At 41.6% G+C, this 14516-nt stretch overlaps 1 protein-coding gene across 2 annotated transcripts in view; it reads right to left on the bottom strand.

Annotated features, from left to right (window-relative positions):
- Nucleotides 1-2659: 2659 nt before the first annotated feature.
- tmem117 (transmembrane protein 117) overlaps nt 2660-14516 on the bottom strand; it is a 48505-nt gene continuing 36648 nt past the window's right edge. For both annotated transcript variants that reach the window (XM_061035815.1, XM_061035814.1), the window contains exons 5-8: nt 14008-14105; nt 11282-11441; nt 8125-8254; nt 2660-6184 (exon numbers count right to left, since the gene is read on the bottom strand). In XM_061035815.1, coding sequence (XP_060891798.1) covers nt 5520-6184; nt 8125-8254; nt 11282-11441; nt 14008-14105 — 1053 coding nt within the window. In that variant the 3' untranslated portion in view covers nt 2660-5519. The remainder of the gene's footprint in view (nt 6185-8124; nt 8255-11281; nt 11442-14007; nt 14106-14516) is intronic.

Here is a 14516-nt window from a genome sequence, read left to right as displayed (position 1 = left end):
GCAACAGCAATTCATATTTTTCAAAGCCATGTTTGTAGTTTTTTTTATATATGGCAAAAAGATATGTGAATATTGACACAGTAAATTACCTGAAATGTAAAAAAAAGTCTTAAGACAGTGCAAAGAAAAGGAAAAAGAAGTGTGTTAAAAACTAGATTAAAAGCAAAATGCAATCAATCACAAAAGCAACAAATGAAAACACAAATGTATCCACTAAATGGAGGAAGTAGTCAATACACAGGTAACACAACATGGCTGTCAGGTTCCAGCACCACACAAACATTTTTGTAACTCTGGTTTTGATGTGGTCTCTCAATTACTGCATGGTCCTCCAAAAATCAATATCTAATTTCTCAGCCCAATGGCAGACTTAGAGGAGGCTTCAGTCAAACAGCTAATACTCTCTGGCAATGAGATATATTTTCTCCCAGACAAACAAGAAGAAACGGTGAGACCTTGGGTGTTCGCACTGCTTCTACACTGTTCAATGCTGGGTTCAGTATTGTGGATCAAATAACGTATCACAGGATAATGGCTACATGGCAACTGATGATGGACTGCTGCAGAGATTAAACCTGTGGTATTATGGTCACAGGTTATTCTTTTACCTGCTGAACCGTTAACAGTCCTTCCTAGCTCTCAGATGTCTTCCCACAGGCCCTGAAAACAGAAGTCATCAAGCCACTATTAAAAAAGAGCAATCTAAACAAGTTAGTAATGAACAATTACAGGCCTATATAAAATCTTCCTTTGTCAAGTAAAATAATCAATAAAGCTGTTTTTAAAGATTTATCTTTTGGCTTTTTGTCCCTTTAATGGAGAGATAGGACAGTGGATAGAGCTGGAAATCAGGGAGAGAGAGTAGGGAATGACATGCGGGAAAGGAGCCACAGGCCGGATTCGAACCTGGGCCGCCTGCTTTGAGGACTATAGCCTCCATACATGGGGTGCGCGCACTAACCATTGTGCCCCCAGCGCCACATAAAGCTGCTTTTTAACAGTAAACACTGAACAACTGTTTTGATGTCTTCCAGTCAGGTTTTCATCAAAATCATAGCACTGAGACAGCTCTGGTTAAGGTGTTTTATGACATCCGTTTAAACACGGATAGTGTCAGAACCCCAGTCTTAATTGTTCTCGAACTCAGTAGCGTACTGCGTTCAACACAGTTGACCACAATATATTACTTGACCTTCTGGAAAACAGGGTGTGAATTTCTGGCATAGTAATGAACTGGTTTGAACATTACTTAAATTACAAAGACTTATTTGTGCCAATAGCTAACTTCAGAGCTTAGCAACAAAAAAAATACATGTGGAGTTCCACCAGGTTCCATCCTGGGGCCTCTTCTGTTTAACATCTACAGGCTCCCTCAAGCTCAGATTATAGAAAACAATCAAATAAATTATCATAACTACGCAGATGACACATTGATCTATATTAGAATGGCCCATACAATCACGGAACAAATCATAGAACAAATCAATGAGTGGATGTGTGAAAAATTTCAGTAGTTAAACAAAGACAAAACTGAGTTGTTTTTGAGCAAAGTAGGAGCGATTAAGAGTCAGGATGCAGCTTCAGTCTGTAAAATTGAAAACCGACCAGGCAAGAAATCTGGGTGTAGTGATGGACTCATGCCAAAATTTTAAAAGCCACATTAAGACAATTATAAAGTCAGCCTACTATCACCTGATTAATATATCAAGAATTAGAGGACTTATGTCCCAGCAGGACCTGGAAAAACTTGTCCATGCTTTTATCTTCAGTTGACTTGATTACTGTAACAGTGTCTTTACAGGTCTGCCTAAAACATCAGTTTGATAACTACATGATTCAGAATGCTGCTGCTAAAGTCCTCACCAAGACCAAGAAAATGGATGACATACCTTCATTTCTGAGGTCTTAAACTGGCCCCCAGTCTGTCAGAGAATAGATTTTAAAATACTGCTGCTGGTTTATTAAGAGCTTAATTGTTTAGGACCAAAATACATTAGTGTACCTCTGATTGACTAAGAACCATCCAGGCCACTCAGGCCGTCTGGGACAGGTCTGCTCTCTGTCCCCAGTCAGAACCAAACATGGAGAAGCAATGTTCAGTTTCTACGCTCCTTATATCTTTGATTAATTTAATTCTAATGACTTATTATAACAAACCTGTTTAACTGCTTCATTTTTTTTTCAATTAATTAAATTTTAATAAATTATTATTTCATCTTTTGTGTGATCATTAAGTACTTGTTTTAGGAATTTTTAAACCGTCACATCGCACCTAACTATGGATAACACGTATCGCTCATAAAATCCTACCTCGAAACAAAACACATAACAAATTCACACATAGGCCTATTTAAATTTTTGCAGAGTGCAGACTGGCATAAATCAACCAGCAGACACTAATCTGAGCCAGGTGTCATATTTATGGTGGCTACATATCCAAGTGTCCTTGTGAACATTGTATCATTATTTCTCATATTGCCTGTATTAATTGGGTCAGTAGCTACAAGAAGCTTGACCTGTGCTGTTGCTTGGCAACAATTTCCCAAGCGTATGAAAAAAACATAAAGCAGAACTTTTCTCTCTGGAAATTACATAACAAGAGAGAGCTTGTTAAAACAAACAGATATTAATATCACAAATGGTAAGAACAAAAAAAGAGTATATCAGAAATGTAATAATTTATTGGTAAAAGAAGGTAAAACAGACATACAATACACTGAGAATACACTGACAGGAGATGTACTCTCCTTTAATAAAGCACAAACACCCAGGAACTGGAGTAAAGTGTCTGTCTTGTGACAGAAATAAATACAAATATTATGAACAAGAAAGAGGAAACACTCAAATTTGACACAAACACAATAAATTCCAACCATATTAGACCTCCTTTAAAGTCCAAAGAGGTACTGCCCTTTTATGAGACACTAATATCAAATGTCCTCGGAGCGAAACTGTATAAAAGGATCATTACAGAACAAAATGCTGCTAAGCTATTATGCTTAATAAATTGACCTCTTCACAGAATGGCCTTTGTCAAAAACAAATGTGGCAGCAAACACCTACACACTTCACGAGCCTTCAGTGGACACATGCACGCAGACACACACATTTATACACACACAACATGCACCAGTAGGTATAAAACATCCTTCATATATACAGTAGACACAAATGGATACCTTTGCCTCCACAATGGCACACACACACACACACACACACACACACAGGGAGATCCTGTAAGGAGTCAGTAGTGGGCAACTGGATATTAAATATGGAAATGCCACATATATTATAATCATAAATTATAATCATAAATTATTCCATTAAAAAACAACAACTATGAATTGACTAAAGTTACATTTAAACTCATTAAATTATTACCAATTAATATTTCTTTTGTATTTTTTTCTAAATTCTTTTTACTATGTATTCTGTTAAATATTTAATGTTTACACTACGTTTTTGCTTGGATATAAACATCTCTCTTTAATTTAGAGATATTTAGGCAATTAATCACTTCAAAATGTAATCCCACCTACAGGCGGCAGGAGATCTGATTGGCCAGGCCTCCAAACAATAGACAGCAGCTTGCCAATGAAAAGCCTACCTGCTGCAGTTTTTATTACAACACAAAAAAACATGTTCACACAAGTTGAAGAGAAACCTCTTCATGAAATGAAATGAAAACTGCATATACAAAAAATGAAGCAAAAAAACTGAGAGATGCATTATGACAGGCGGACATGTTCCAGAATAAAATGTAAAAGAATAAAATGAAAGTCACTTCAAGTTTAAATTCTATAATTAATGGTGTCTTCAGAAGACTGAATTAAGATGTGAATCATTAATTAACATATTTTATAATCTTTTACCTGTTATTATTTTACTTCGGTATTTAAATATAAATGTTTAAAATTTAATTCCAGTATTTAAAATTAATTTTAAAATTAACCAATTCATAATTTGGTTATAACTCAACACTGGCACAACTTGGGCTACAATACTTTGAATGCACATCGGGTTAAACAAACATCTGCAAGAATTTTAGAATTCAGGGAACAAAAAAAAAGGTTACTTTTGAAGGTGGGGAGGGGGAGGGGGATTCCAAAGACATTAATACAGTAGATTACAGTCCATTATATTACAGAGTGATGCATAATATTGTTCAAGTCTTTGTGTGGTGAATATATCTGTTCTAAAAGTAGCATATTGTTTAGTGAAAAACACTGAATGACTTGGTATCTTTGGTTAAATATCTATGCAAACAAATCACTTCCATATGACAAACTTATATGAAAAAAATACTGTTAGTACTGCAGAAATATACTGAAGTTAGTATCTGCACTCTGTGAAAGAGAACTGAAGGTCATCCAAGTTTGGACTAAAAACTTCAGATATTGTTTTTGAAGAGTCTGCCAAACATATGGAATTATGTAAAAACGCAGTGAAAACCTTCAAAGCCATTGGAAAGATAAATGCTGCAGTTTTCAGTTGCAACCGAAATCATGTTTCTTTTAACAGTAGATAACATTTTAAATAAATAAATATTTTTTTTCATGCATTTACCATGACTTCAAAAGTGCGTCTGAAACTTTTTTAAGGTTTATCTAGACACAAAGGAGCCCTGAGCTTTGGAGCGGGAGCCTCCCCTGCACTTCAATGGTATGTTTATGCCAAGGGCAAAACCAACCTCCTGACTCGGTTTGCTATTCAGTCCAGGTGCAGCCGCCACATGAGCAATCACGAGGTGGCTTGTTGGTTTGCTATTTGATCCACTGCTGATTTCATTTATTATCTCCGCGACGAAAATCAAGTGGGTGAAAACCAGTAGGTCATCAGCCAGCATTTGATCTTGAAATTATGGCGTTTCAAAGCGAGAGGAATTATGCATTAAAATTCAAGCAACTACAGAATAAACCAAAATTCATAAAGTCTGGGGATAAAATGAGGTAATATCCGTCTGCATGATATGAAAGCTTTTGTAAGACATTATTACAGGTAACACTGACTAGGACATCTTCCATGTTGTTGCCTATAATAATAATAATAATAGACAGTTCTGTATCTGAACATGTGAAAAACAAAGGCACTCATGTAGCTGTCACACTGGTTTGATACGATAAAAACCACCAAACCGCAGTGTCACAACTGTAGAAAAACTCCTCTATATATGCACCAAAGTTGTATAGTTTACCATGACAAAATTGAGATATGAAAATGCAAAATCAGAGCGAGCACAATGTCAATTACAAGTGTGCATTCTGTTCTCAAAAGATGTGTTAATTATTAGAACTGGTGCCGTTGAAGAGGCTTTTGAAAATATAGTTTTACAAAAATATATTCAAACAAATTCAACTGTAAAAGCCATCAGGCCTCGCTTGAGCATCGAGACAGATCAGTTTGTCCCTTTCCTCAATCTCAAGAACAGTTTTCAGAGGAAAAGCCACTCGTTAAGATCTGGACATCTTCAACTTGTGTGCAGTTTTTTTTTTTTTTTGAGGTTCAGATGTTCGTTTGGTTCAAGGAGAGAGCTTGTTGACATCATAAGAGACTGCTGGTTCCTCCTCCTGTGGTGCACTGTCAATCACAATGCTCGGATGTGTCTCTTGGGTTTCCATAGAAATGGTGGAGTTTGAAGAGGGCGTCGCACCGAAGTGTGGTCCATCCACTGAGAGAAGCATGGGGTTTCCAGATCGTTTGAGACTGTCACACATTGTCAAATGCATCTCCTCTGGCGTCACGCCCATCTCCTTGCTGTACTCAGATGGCGACTTCCTCTTTATCCTCTCGTACGTCTTGTCTTGGTTTTCGGTGAAGGTCTCGCTGTCCTGAAATCGCCCAAACAACCAGATGAAGAAGCCGAAGAGGACGAATGCAGCCAGACTTGGGATGAAGGCCAGGCACTTGATGTCCAGGCTGGCTCCGACGTAGCGGCTGTGGAGGAACATGTCCCGCTCCACGTAGGTCAGGTTGGTGCTGGGATTGATGGTGGAGGAGCGCCACCTGTAGGTGAGGGTGCTGTGGTTGAACAGGACGAGTGTTTCTGGCTCCTCCACTGTGAAGATCTTCTCACCGGGCCCGACATACTGACCGTACTCGTAGGGCTTGTAGAAAATCTGGTTCTTCCACATGTTGAGGTCCAAAATCAGCACAAGGAAGATGATTCCATAGTTGAACCACTTACCTGTAACCAAACACAAGGCTTCAATTAGATTGCAAACCATGTCTTTGACAGATAAGCAAATATTTGGGGCTTATATCAGTATCATATGTACAGTAAAATCATGTGTATAAGGTGCACTTTTTATTTTTTAAGGTTTATTTTTGGGCTTTAATCAGAGACAGGACAGTGGATAGAGTCAGAAATCAGGGAGAGAGAGTGGGGAACGACATGCGGGAGAGGAACCATCGGCCGGACTCTAACCCGGGCCGCCCACCTGGATGACCACGGCCTCTGCACATGGGGCACACACCAACCACAAGAGACCATCATCGCCCCATGAGGTGCACCGTTCATACCTTTTTTTTTTCCATCTTATAAGTAGACTGTGTCCTTTATACTGCTGGGACGAATATACCAGTATAAAATACAGAGACATGTGCCGTCATGACTCAAGTGCAGCCACCACTATCAATCACTGCAGGTGACCTCAAAATTGGCCCCCATTCATTGTGTATCGCAAGCGGTCGCTTCTCTGCACAAAACGTGCTGTGACACAAAGTGACGCGGAGCAGCATGGCGGCTCCATACTTTAACAGATTCAATCCCTCATTAGGTCACAGTCGCACATTTAAAGAACCGTGGTTTACTATTAAGTAAATAAACCTTGTGGAGTGCTGGTTCAATTTGGAAAGATTGCAGATGTTACAGGATCTCAACCTCCCCAGGAAGTGGAGGCGGCTCAGGCCCTACTTAAAGACGGCTTTGGCTTTCCAGTCCAGTGATGTGGATACCATTATCCGTATGGGACCCGATACTGCCTTAAATGGGGGTATGGGGTGAGTATATCCGCCAATGACCTGATCTGTTACTAAAATCAATTTTACCTTACAAAAAAATCGCCTTCAGGTGAATCATCGCGTAACAATAATTGAGGAGTACTTCAATCCAATTCAAGATCTCATAACGGTTATTGGGAAGGAAAAAAATATATCAGAACAACTCTATTGTACAGATAATGAAACATAGGCAGACAGAGTGATGAACGTCCAAAGTCTACTCCAAAAAAACACTCAGAAGGCGGAGTCAGACAGACAACTATGCCGTCAAGTTAATTTATCAGCGGGCCCCCGTTATTTTACATGCAGCTCATGCATGGAGACAGATAGATCCATTTGCAGGTGCTACTTCCCTTATAGTATCATCTAACAAGATCACTACATTACCATGAGACAAGCATCTCCCCAGGTTGACTGATCGCAGGCAGATGTCTCTGCGGGGATACGTGACACCGCTCCCCCTGCCTCTCGCAGAGATATGGCGTTAATAAGCTTTTAGTTAAACCAATCACGTCACACCGGAGCCATTTCCATAATGCTTAATGGATATGCAATGCATTAGGGTTAACAACCTTTTGCGAATCACTGAGCGTTTGAACCGCTCAACATTTAGCATCGGAATATTGGTTTTGCCATCTCTTTATAGGTGCGAGTTGCCGTGTGCACGCAGGCTGAACAAAATGGAGAAACATGGGGGGGTGGGGGGGGTTTGAACTGGGGAGAAATGTACTCGCTCATGGAGTACATCCAGACACGGAGATGTGAAAGATGATGTCTGGTACGACAGGGAGGAACACCAGGAACGGTGAAGCCACCTTGTGTGTCTCATGAGCTACACATGTATTATAAATGTTTGCTGTGGTTGAACCATCAGCGTGTTTCCCACATGGAGGGAAATGGAAACTAGAGCAGGGGAGGCTTGGTGGAAACAAGTCAGAAATAGGTCAAAGTTCCGCATGCCTCATGGACATTTTGATTCCTTTCTGCTATCGAATCAGTTTATGAATGTGGGTGTAAGTTTACTCAGTGAAGAACTTTAGAGAAAACGTTAGTAGGACTCCTAATAAAACAATGGCATGTCCCTGTTTCTCTGTCTGCAGCTGCTGCTCAAGGGTCAGTCCGTACCTGTGATGTGGATGTGGTACTCCTCTTTAAAGATACTCTTGCAGACAGGCAGCTTGACCTTCACATGCGTCGTTGACATTCCTGGTAGATTCATATCCAGGTCGCCCATGAAGTGAGGGAACTCCCAGTCCTGAAACACACGCACACACACAGACCACATACACTTAGATTCAGCTACTGACTCTGATAATGTAGCCTCAGCTGTAGAAAATGGAACACATTTAAGTTACCACATCAGCATGACAAATGCCAAGCGCGTATCATGCTGTAGTGGATGTTGAACACTCCACTGAACTTTCTCATATTAGCTGATATTAATTCTCTGTGGAGTCTCTGCACGAGCCAGCTGCAGGTCAAACAGGGTGACAGACTGTAGACTGCAGACTACACGGTGTGCTTACAGGCCTGTGGAGTGTACTGATGTGCACAGGGACTTAAACATGTCATAACACATCAACAGGCCCCCCCGAACCTGACATTTAGAAGCCGAACGTGCCCTGTGCTGTCACTTTGCTCTTTACTGAATCTATGTGGTCGGATTTTTGTGGGTTGTGACTTTAAGCAGAAAGCAGCGACAACTCTTAATGTGCTCGACATGCAAATAGTTTAAGAAATTGAACTCAAGAAATGTTTTTTTTTTTTTTTTTTTAAGTTGGCAAGAGAAACTTCATTTGCATATCTTTCTTTCTTATGCTGTGAACACCCTGTGCTGCCAAAACATGAACTTTTCAGGAGCTGGAAAAAAAACTCTATGATCAGCTTCCTGACAATTTGTTTTTTAGCAAAACAAAATAAGAGTTTTGGTTTGAACAGTCAACCCATGAAGGAACAGTTAACCCTTCCTATTATTAATGTGACAGCAAATAAACAAAATCAAAAGATTATATACCGTCTTAAATTGCTGAGAAATACTGAGTTGCATCTGGGGCCTGTTAAGAATGACTTTATACTCTCTAATGAGGAAAAAAAAAAGTCCTACACCTAAAAAGTAACTTAATATAACAATATGATGTAATTATGATTGCACATGCCGGGACAGGTGGAGAAGAGGTTTTAAAAATACTTCTTTCTATTGAGCTGACTTAATCATCTTGCAAATTAACTTGTCATTTCTATTCCAGGAATGAAAACAAGGCACACACAATTTCAGCGTTTTCATTTTTAGATTAGCTACGTTTTCCCTCGGTTCTCTGTTATTCGCACTCGCTGCATCACATTACTGCATGTCTGCATTCACAATATCCTCATGTGATCCGGAGTCTCCCATGCCGGTATCTCTGAACAGCATAACAGCTCGGTGATGGCCCCCTGGATATTAATTAAGTCCTCTACTCCTCTTCCATGGCGGCAGTATCTGTTGCTGTAGCGCTAACAGGCATGACATTTTAAGCCGTGCACCTCCCTTCCCACAAAATAATGAGTCTCCATAACATAAGAACGGTAAATGGGCAGGTTACATCAGCTTATCATCCATGTATGTAAATGTGTATATGCATTTACACAAAGGACACAGTGGAATCTGACATTCAGTTGGGAAAATGCAGAGCAATTATTCCAAAAACTATGAAAAAAAGTTAAACCCAGCTTGAAGGCAAATCCAGACAGGTCATTAATTGGGGCATTAATTAGTTTGTGAACAACAACACCCATCTTTTCTCATGGAGGCGAGGGATTAGCTATGGCACCCTGCGCTCCAACATGGAGGGGGATGAAGCTGTCGGGTGGGCTGAAGTGGGTGCATTTTTATCGACTGGTGGAACATGGCGACGGCCGGTAGTGTCCAGGCCGTGTCACCATGCAGCCTGAACTCCACTCATAAATAACTGTAGTAAAACGTGCTTGCTGTACACTGGGCAGAAAATGAGAAAGGCCCGTCGTAAACAGATCCATGCGAATGTGAGAGCGAATGATATACCGCTGAGTTAAATGGAGAGGGAGCGGCGGGTCCGGGCTGGCTCGGAAAGAAGTAAAACAGAGATGTCAAAACAGGGAGCGTGCCCTTCGCGTCACATCAGGTCTCAGGCTTTTGCAGGGGAAAACAAAATGCTGGTCTCAGAAACACACCTGCATGTTTGTGAGGAAGTGTGCGCACACTGTCGGCTGAGCTCTTTCTATATATCTGCATAATCGCAATAATTGGGTAGATAAATGAGAAAAACAGCACAGAGTGAAGTAATTACTGGCCAGAGCAGCTGGAGGCCCTGCTTAAAATAATGAATTGTTTCAATAAGTAAGTCTAGGAATCACTTCTCGTGCTACTGTTGTACTAATATACATTACCAGGGTAAATATAGTGGTGTGCGTGCGAGATTCCTGTGGTCTGGTGCATTTGTAACACTAGAGAATGCAATTTGGAGCTCTTTGTAATTAGAGGAGGAGGAACATATATTTAGAGTTTAACCAAATACTGAATTAGGCTTCAAATGTGTCCTCTAATACGCACCAACAAAATATGCTTGTTACGTATTTGGAGGAGCTGTGTTGAATTAGGCTCGCAATCAAACCACATACATGATTGGCCTGCGGTTCTAGCTCCTGGCTAGTGGTGTTAAAAAAATAAAAAAAAAAAAAGGAAAGGAAAAAAGCCTTCTCCCTCTCTCATTCTCTCAGTTGTGTGCTTTTTTTGCCCAGACAAACACATTTGCATATTCATGAGCCACTGACACAGGCTTTATTGATGCACGCTCTCCTGTGGGAGGGAGGACATTGGGTGGGAAAAAAGAAAAAAAAGAGAGAGGAGGTGGGGGGAGACAGCGAGAAAACTCTTAAAAAATATCTCATGAGTCATCATTAAAGCAAATAAACTAAGCTCACAGGGGAGGGATGGGAGGGAGGGAGGGGGGTAAGATCAGGGCTGAGGTCTGGGAAAAGAGGGATGCAGGGACTAAAAAAAGATGTAAAGGAGTAAACAACAGTTTGTTCTAACTATATATTTGTATTTGTGTGTGTGTGTGTGTGTGTGTGTGTGTGTGTGTGTGTCCGTACGTTTGTGTCCGTGCCATCTGACAGCGATCAAACACCCCAATCTCGCTGCTCTGTGCCGCAGTGCCCCATTGGTGAATAAAGAGGGAGGGGGGTGCTGGCATGATGGGTAGCAGAGAAAGCCAAGAGGCGTCCCAGCTCCCTGGTTTTAATTGGCCACAAGAGAGCGGCCTACCTGCATGACAATGAGAAGGTCGAAGACCAGGATGAAGGAGGCCAGGAAGGCTCGGGAGACCTCGTCACTGGGCAGGAAGCCGCGGTTCAGGTTGTCCCAGCTGATCCAGTCCGTGCTGATGACCAGAACCACCACCGACGTCAGAGAGATGAGCACTGTCCTGCAGGGAGGGGACAGGAGAGAACGGACGGGAGGACAAGGAGGATGGAAGGTGAGGAAGAAGAGGAAAAGGGAGGTAATGAGGAGAAGGAGGTAGGATTAAGGGTAGGAATGTGAGAGAAAAGGAAGGTAATGAGAATAGAGGAAAGAAGAGCAGGAAGAACAAGGAAATGAGAGGATAAGGAAGAAGATGAGAGAAGAGCACGGGGTGAAATTGGTAGAGGGGAATGAAGGAGAGAATATCCAGGGAAGGAAAGAAATAGTTAGCATGTACACAATGGGAAGAGAGTGAAGAAAAAGAGAGGACAGAAAGGAAATGGGTGGAGTGAAGATGGGAAGAACGAAAATGAAACAATTGAAGGGCAGGTAAAGAGTGGGAATTAATTAGAAAAAAGGAAAGAAAGGGGACGAGAGAGGAAAGGAGACAGGAAAGAACGCAGGAATAAAAAAGAGAGGAAAATGAAGCAAGGAAGGAGGAAGAAAGAAAGGGAGAAGAAAAGAAAAGAAAAGAAAATGAAGGAGAGGCGAAGAGAGAAAATTAAAATAGAGAAAGGAGGGCAGGAAAGATGGCAGGAAATAAGAAAAGGAGGGGCAGGAGAGGTGAGGATAAGAGAAAAACAAAAAGACAAGGAGAGTAAGGAAGGAAGTGTATAAGGACAGTGGCCATGAATTAGTAGAGAGAGGAAATAAAAGTGGGAATAAGGAGTGTAGGAAAGAGGTCAAAACGAAGTAATGGAGAATAAAAGGAGGGCAGAAAGTGAAGTGAGAAGGGAGGAAAGGTAAAGAATGGAAAGAGGAGAAGATGGAAGAAGGTGTAAGGAAAGGTCAGGTGAGACAAGGAGGGGGAAATAAGAAGGGGTGGGGGAGGGGAGGAGAAAAGCATGGAAAGTAGGGGATAAAGGAAAGGAAAGGCAGGAGGAGATAAAAGGATTGAAATTATAGCAGAGGACATTAAGAGAAGAAAGGAAGGTAAAAAGCGGTGAGAGAACAGGAGATAAAGAAGAAAGTGGATTGCGTACATTACAGAAAAGTAAAAGCCTTTAAAGAACTATATATAAATCTAATGTTCCTGCTGTATCATGTCAGACTGGATGAGCTGCAGTTCATTTTGCCTATCCTGGAAGACAAACAGCTCTGCTTCCTCGTCCATGTGAAGTGCAAGAAAGAATAAATCAAGTGCTTTTCAGCTCCTCCTTTTCATGGACTCAATAATGTATTGAACAACGATTTTGAGTGGCAGCAGATAAAGCTTTGCAGAAGATGAATATATAGAAACAACTGTCAGTTTGTAGATGCAGAGAAAATGCAATTCAGAGCCATACTGCCGGCATATTTCCACGTATTTCCATATATTTTAGATATAATAAAACATTTTTACCAGCATGCAATGAGTGCTATATTTTTTTCTGCGTTAAATAACACTCTTTGAGGTCACATTGCTGTTTTCTGGGAAAGAACTCTCAGCAGTCTGAAGCGAGGCACATTGACAAAGGCTAGTTTGTCTCAATGTCACCCAGTGATTACTGCGCTGTTGTGCGTTTTCTCACTCCACACATCAGCTGGCTGCATTGCAGACACTGACTGCCAGCTTGTGTCCCACTCTAGCAGCTACAGAGACACATTTTTTTTAGGGTTTTTATTATTCCACAGTGGGATTCTTTTTCCTCCAGCACGGACGACTCTTTTTTTTGCCGCTGTCCTTTACAATTTGCCACGACCCTTCAGTGAATATTGACGAAACACATCCAGCAACACATTAAACAATCATATTCCAAGCTCTGAATTTCAAGCGGCCGCTCGTCAAATCGGGGCATCGATTGTGACAGTGCAGAGTCAGGACGTCCATCAATAATTCGGAGGGCTGCAGAGAGAAGTCGTGGAATAATTTGCCTGCTTGCATTCTAATCGCAGGTGATTCAGTTCCGCAAAAACATGCTGTCTTTGAAGTCGGAGATGTCAGTGTCTTGAGCTCTCTGTGCACATATCAAACAGATGTCAAAATGCGTCAACCGTATCCTCCTCTTCACATGTCCTTCACCTCTTCCTGTGACCCTAGACTGAACCACTAGAGAGGCCTTTTGCATGTCGTATCTGACTGACAGCACGTTTTGTGAATAAGTACCACTGGGATCATTCGGTGGTGGTGTAACACATCTAAACAGGGAACTTGGCCCTCTTGTAATGGGCGTATCAGACATGGTGTGCAGCGTTTGTTTAGCAGTTATTTAAGGGTCACAGTGTGTGGTACGAGAAGTAAAAGGCAGGGCCGTGGTTTTACCCCGCGACCTTGCTGTGTCCATTGATTTTTCACCCTGTTCCTCTAATTAAAGGTGCTGACACTGAGTGAGGGAAGATTAACACGGCTATTGACTGCGTGTTACGCTGCAACTGGGCTAGAGAGACCACATATGCATGCACCACACAACCACACAACCACACACACATGTCTCCAGAGCATTGCAGGAAAATAAAAATGCATTATAGATGCTAGTGGGGGGGTGGGGAGAGAAATTGATATGGAATTGTATACATGCAGGAAAAGATAAACATGTTATGTGACAATGTACCAGAAGAGAACGATCCTGTTGTTGCCTTGTTTCCAGAACCTTCTGGCTGCTTTGCCCCAGTCTGGGTAGTGTTGATCCTGGAGCATCATGTCTGTCACCTGCAGAAAAGAACATGCTTTAAAGAAAAACTAAATGACTTATGACTGGATGTAATGGGGGCAGTAGTAGCTCAGTCTGTAGGGCTTTGGGGTTGGGAACCAGAGAGTTGCCGTTTCAAGTCCCGGTGAGGAACCAAAGAATACGGAAGCTGGTCTGGTAGTTGGAGCGGTGCCAGGGCACCTCCCAAGTACTACCGAGGTGCCCTTGAGCAAGGCACTTAACCCCCTACAGCTGTGGTCCGCTCCCTGCATAGCAGTGTATACCAGCCCCACTCCAGCCGTTTTCACATATGCACTCTGGATAATATCTAGATATTTACAGGAGGACTTCTCCGGAGATTCTCCTGAACTAGCCGTTCACATATGCTCCTCACAGCGGGGGACTATCCCTGTCAGAGGGGGGTGGGGGCG

This window comes from Labrus mixtus, chromosome 4 (assembly GCF_963584025.1).
Source record: "Labrus mixtus chromosome 4, fLabMix1.1, whole genome shotgun sequence".
Lineage (NCBI taxonomy): Eukaryota > Metazoa > Chordata > Actinopteri > Labriformes > Labridae > Labrus > Labrus mixtus.
Note: the sequence above shows the minus strand (reverse complement) of the source record. Positions and strands in the feature narration are given on the sequence as shown.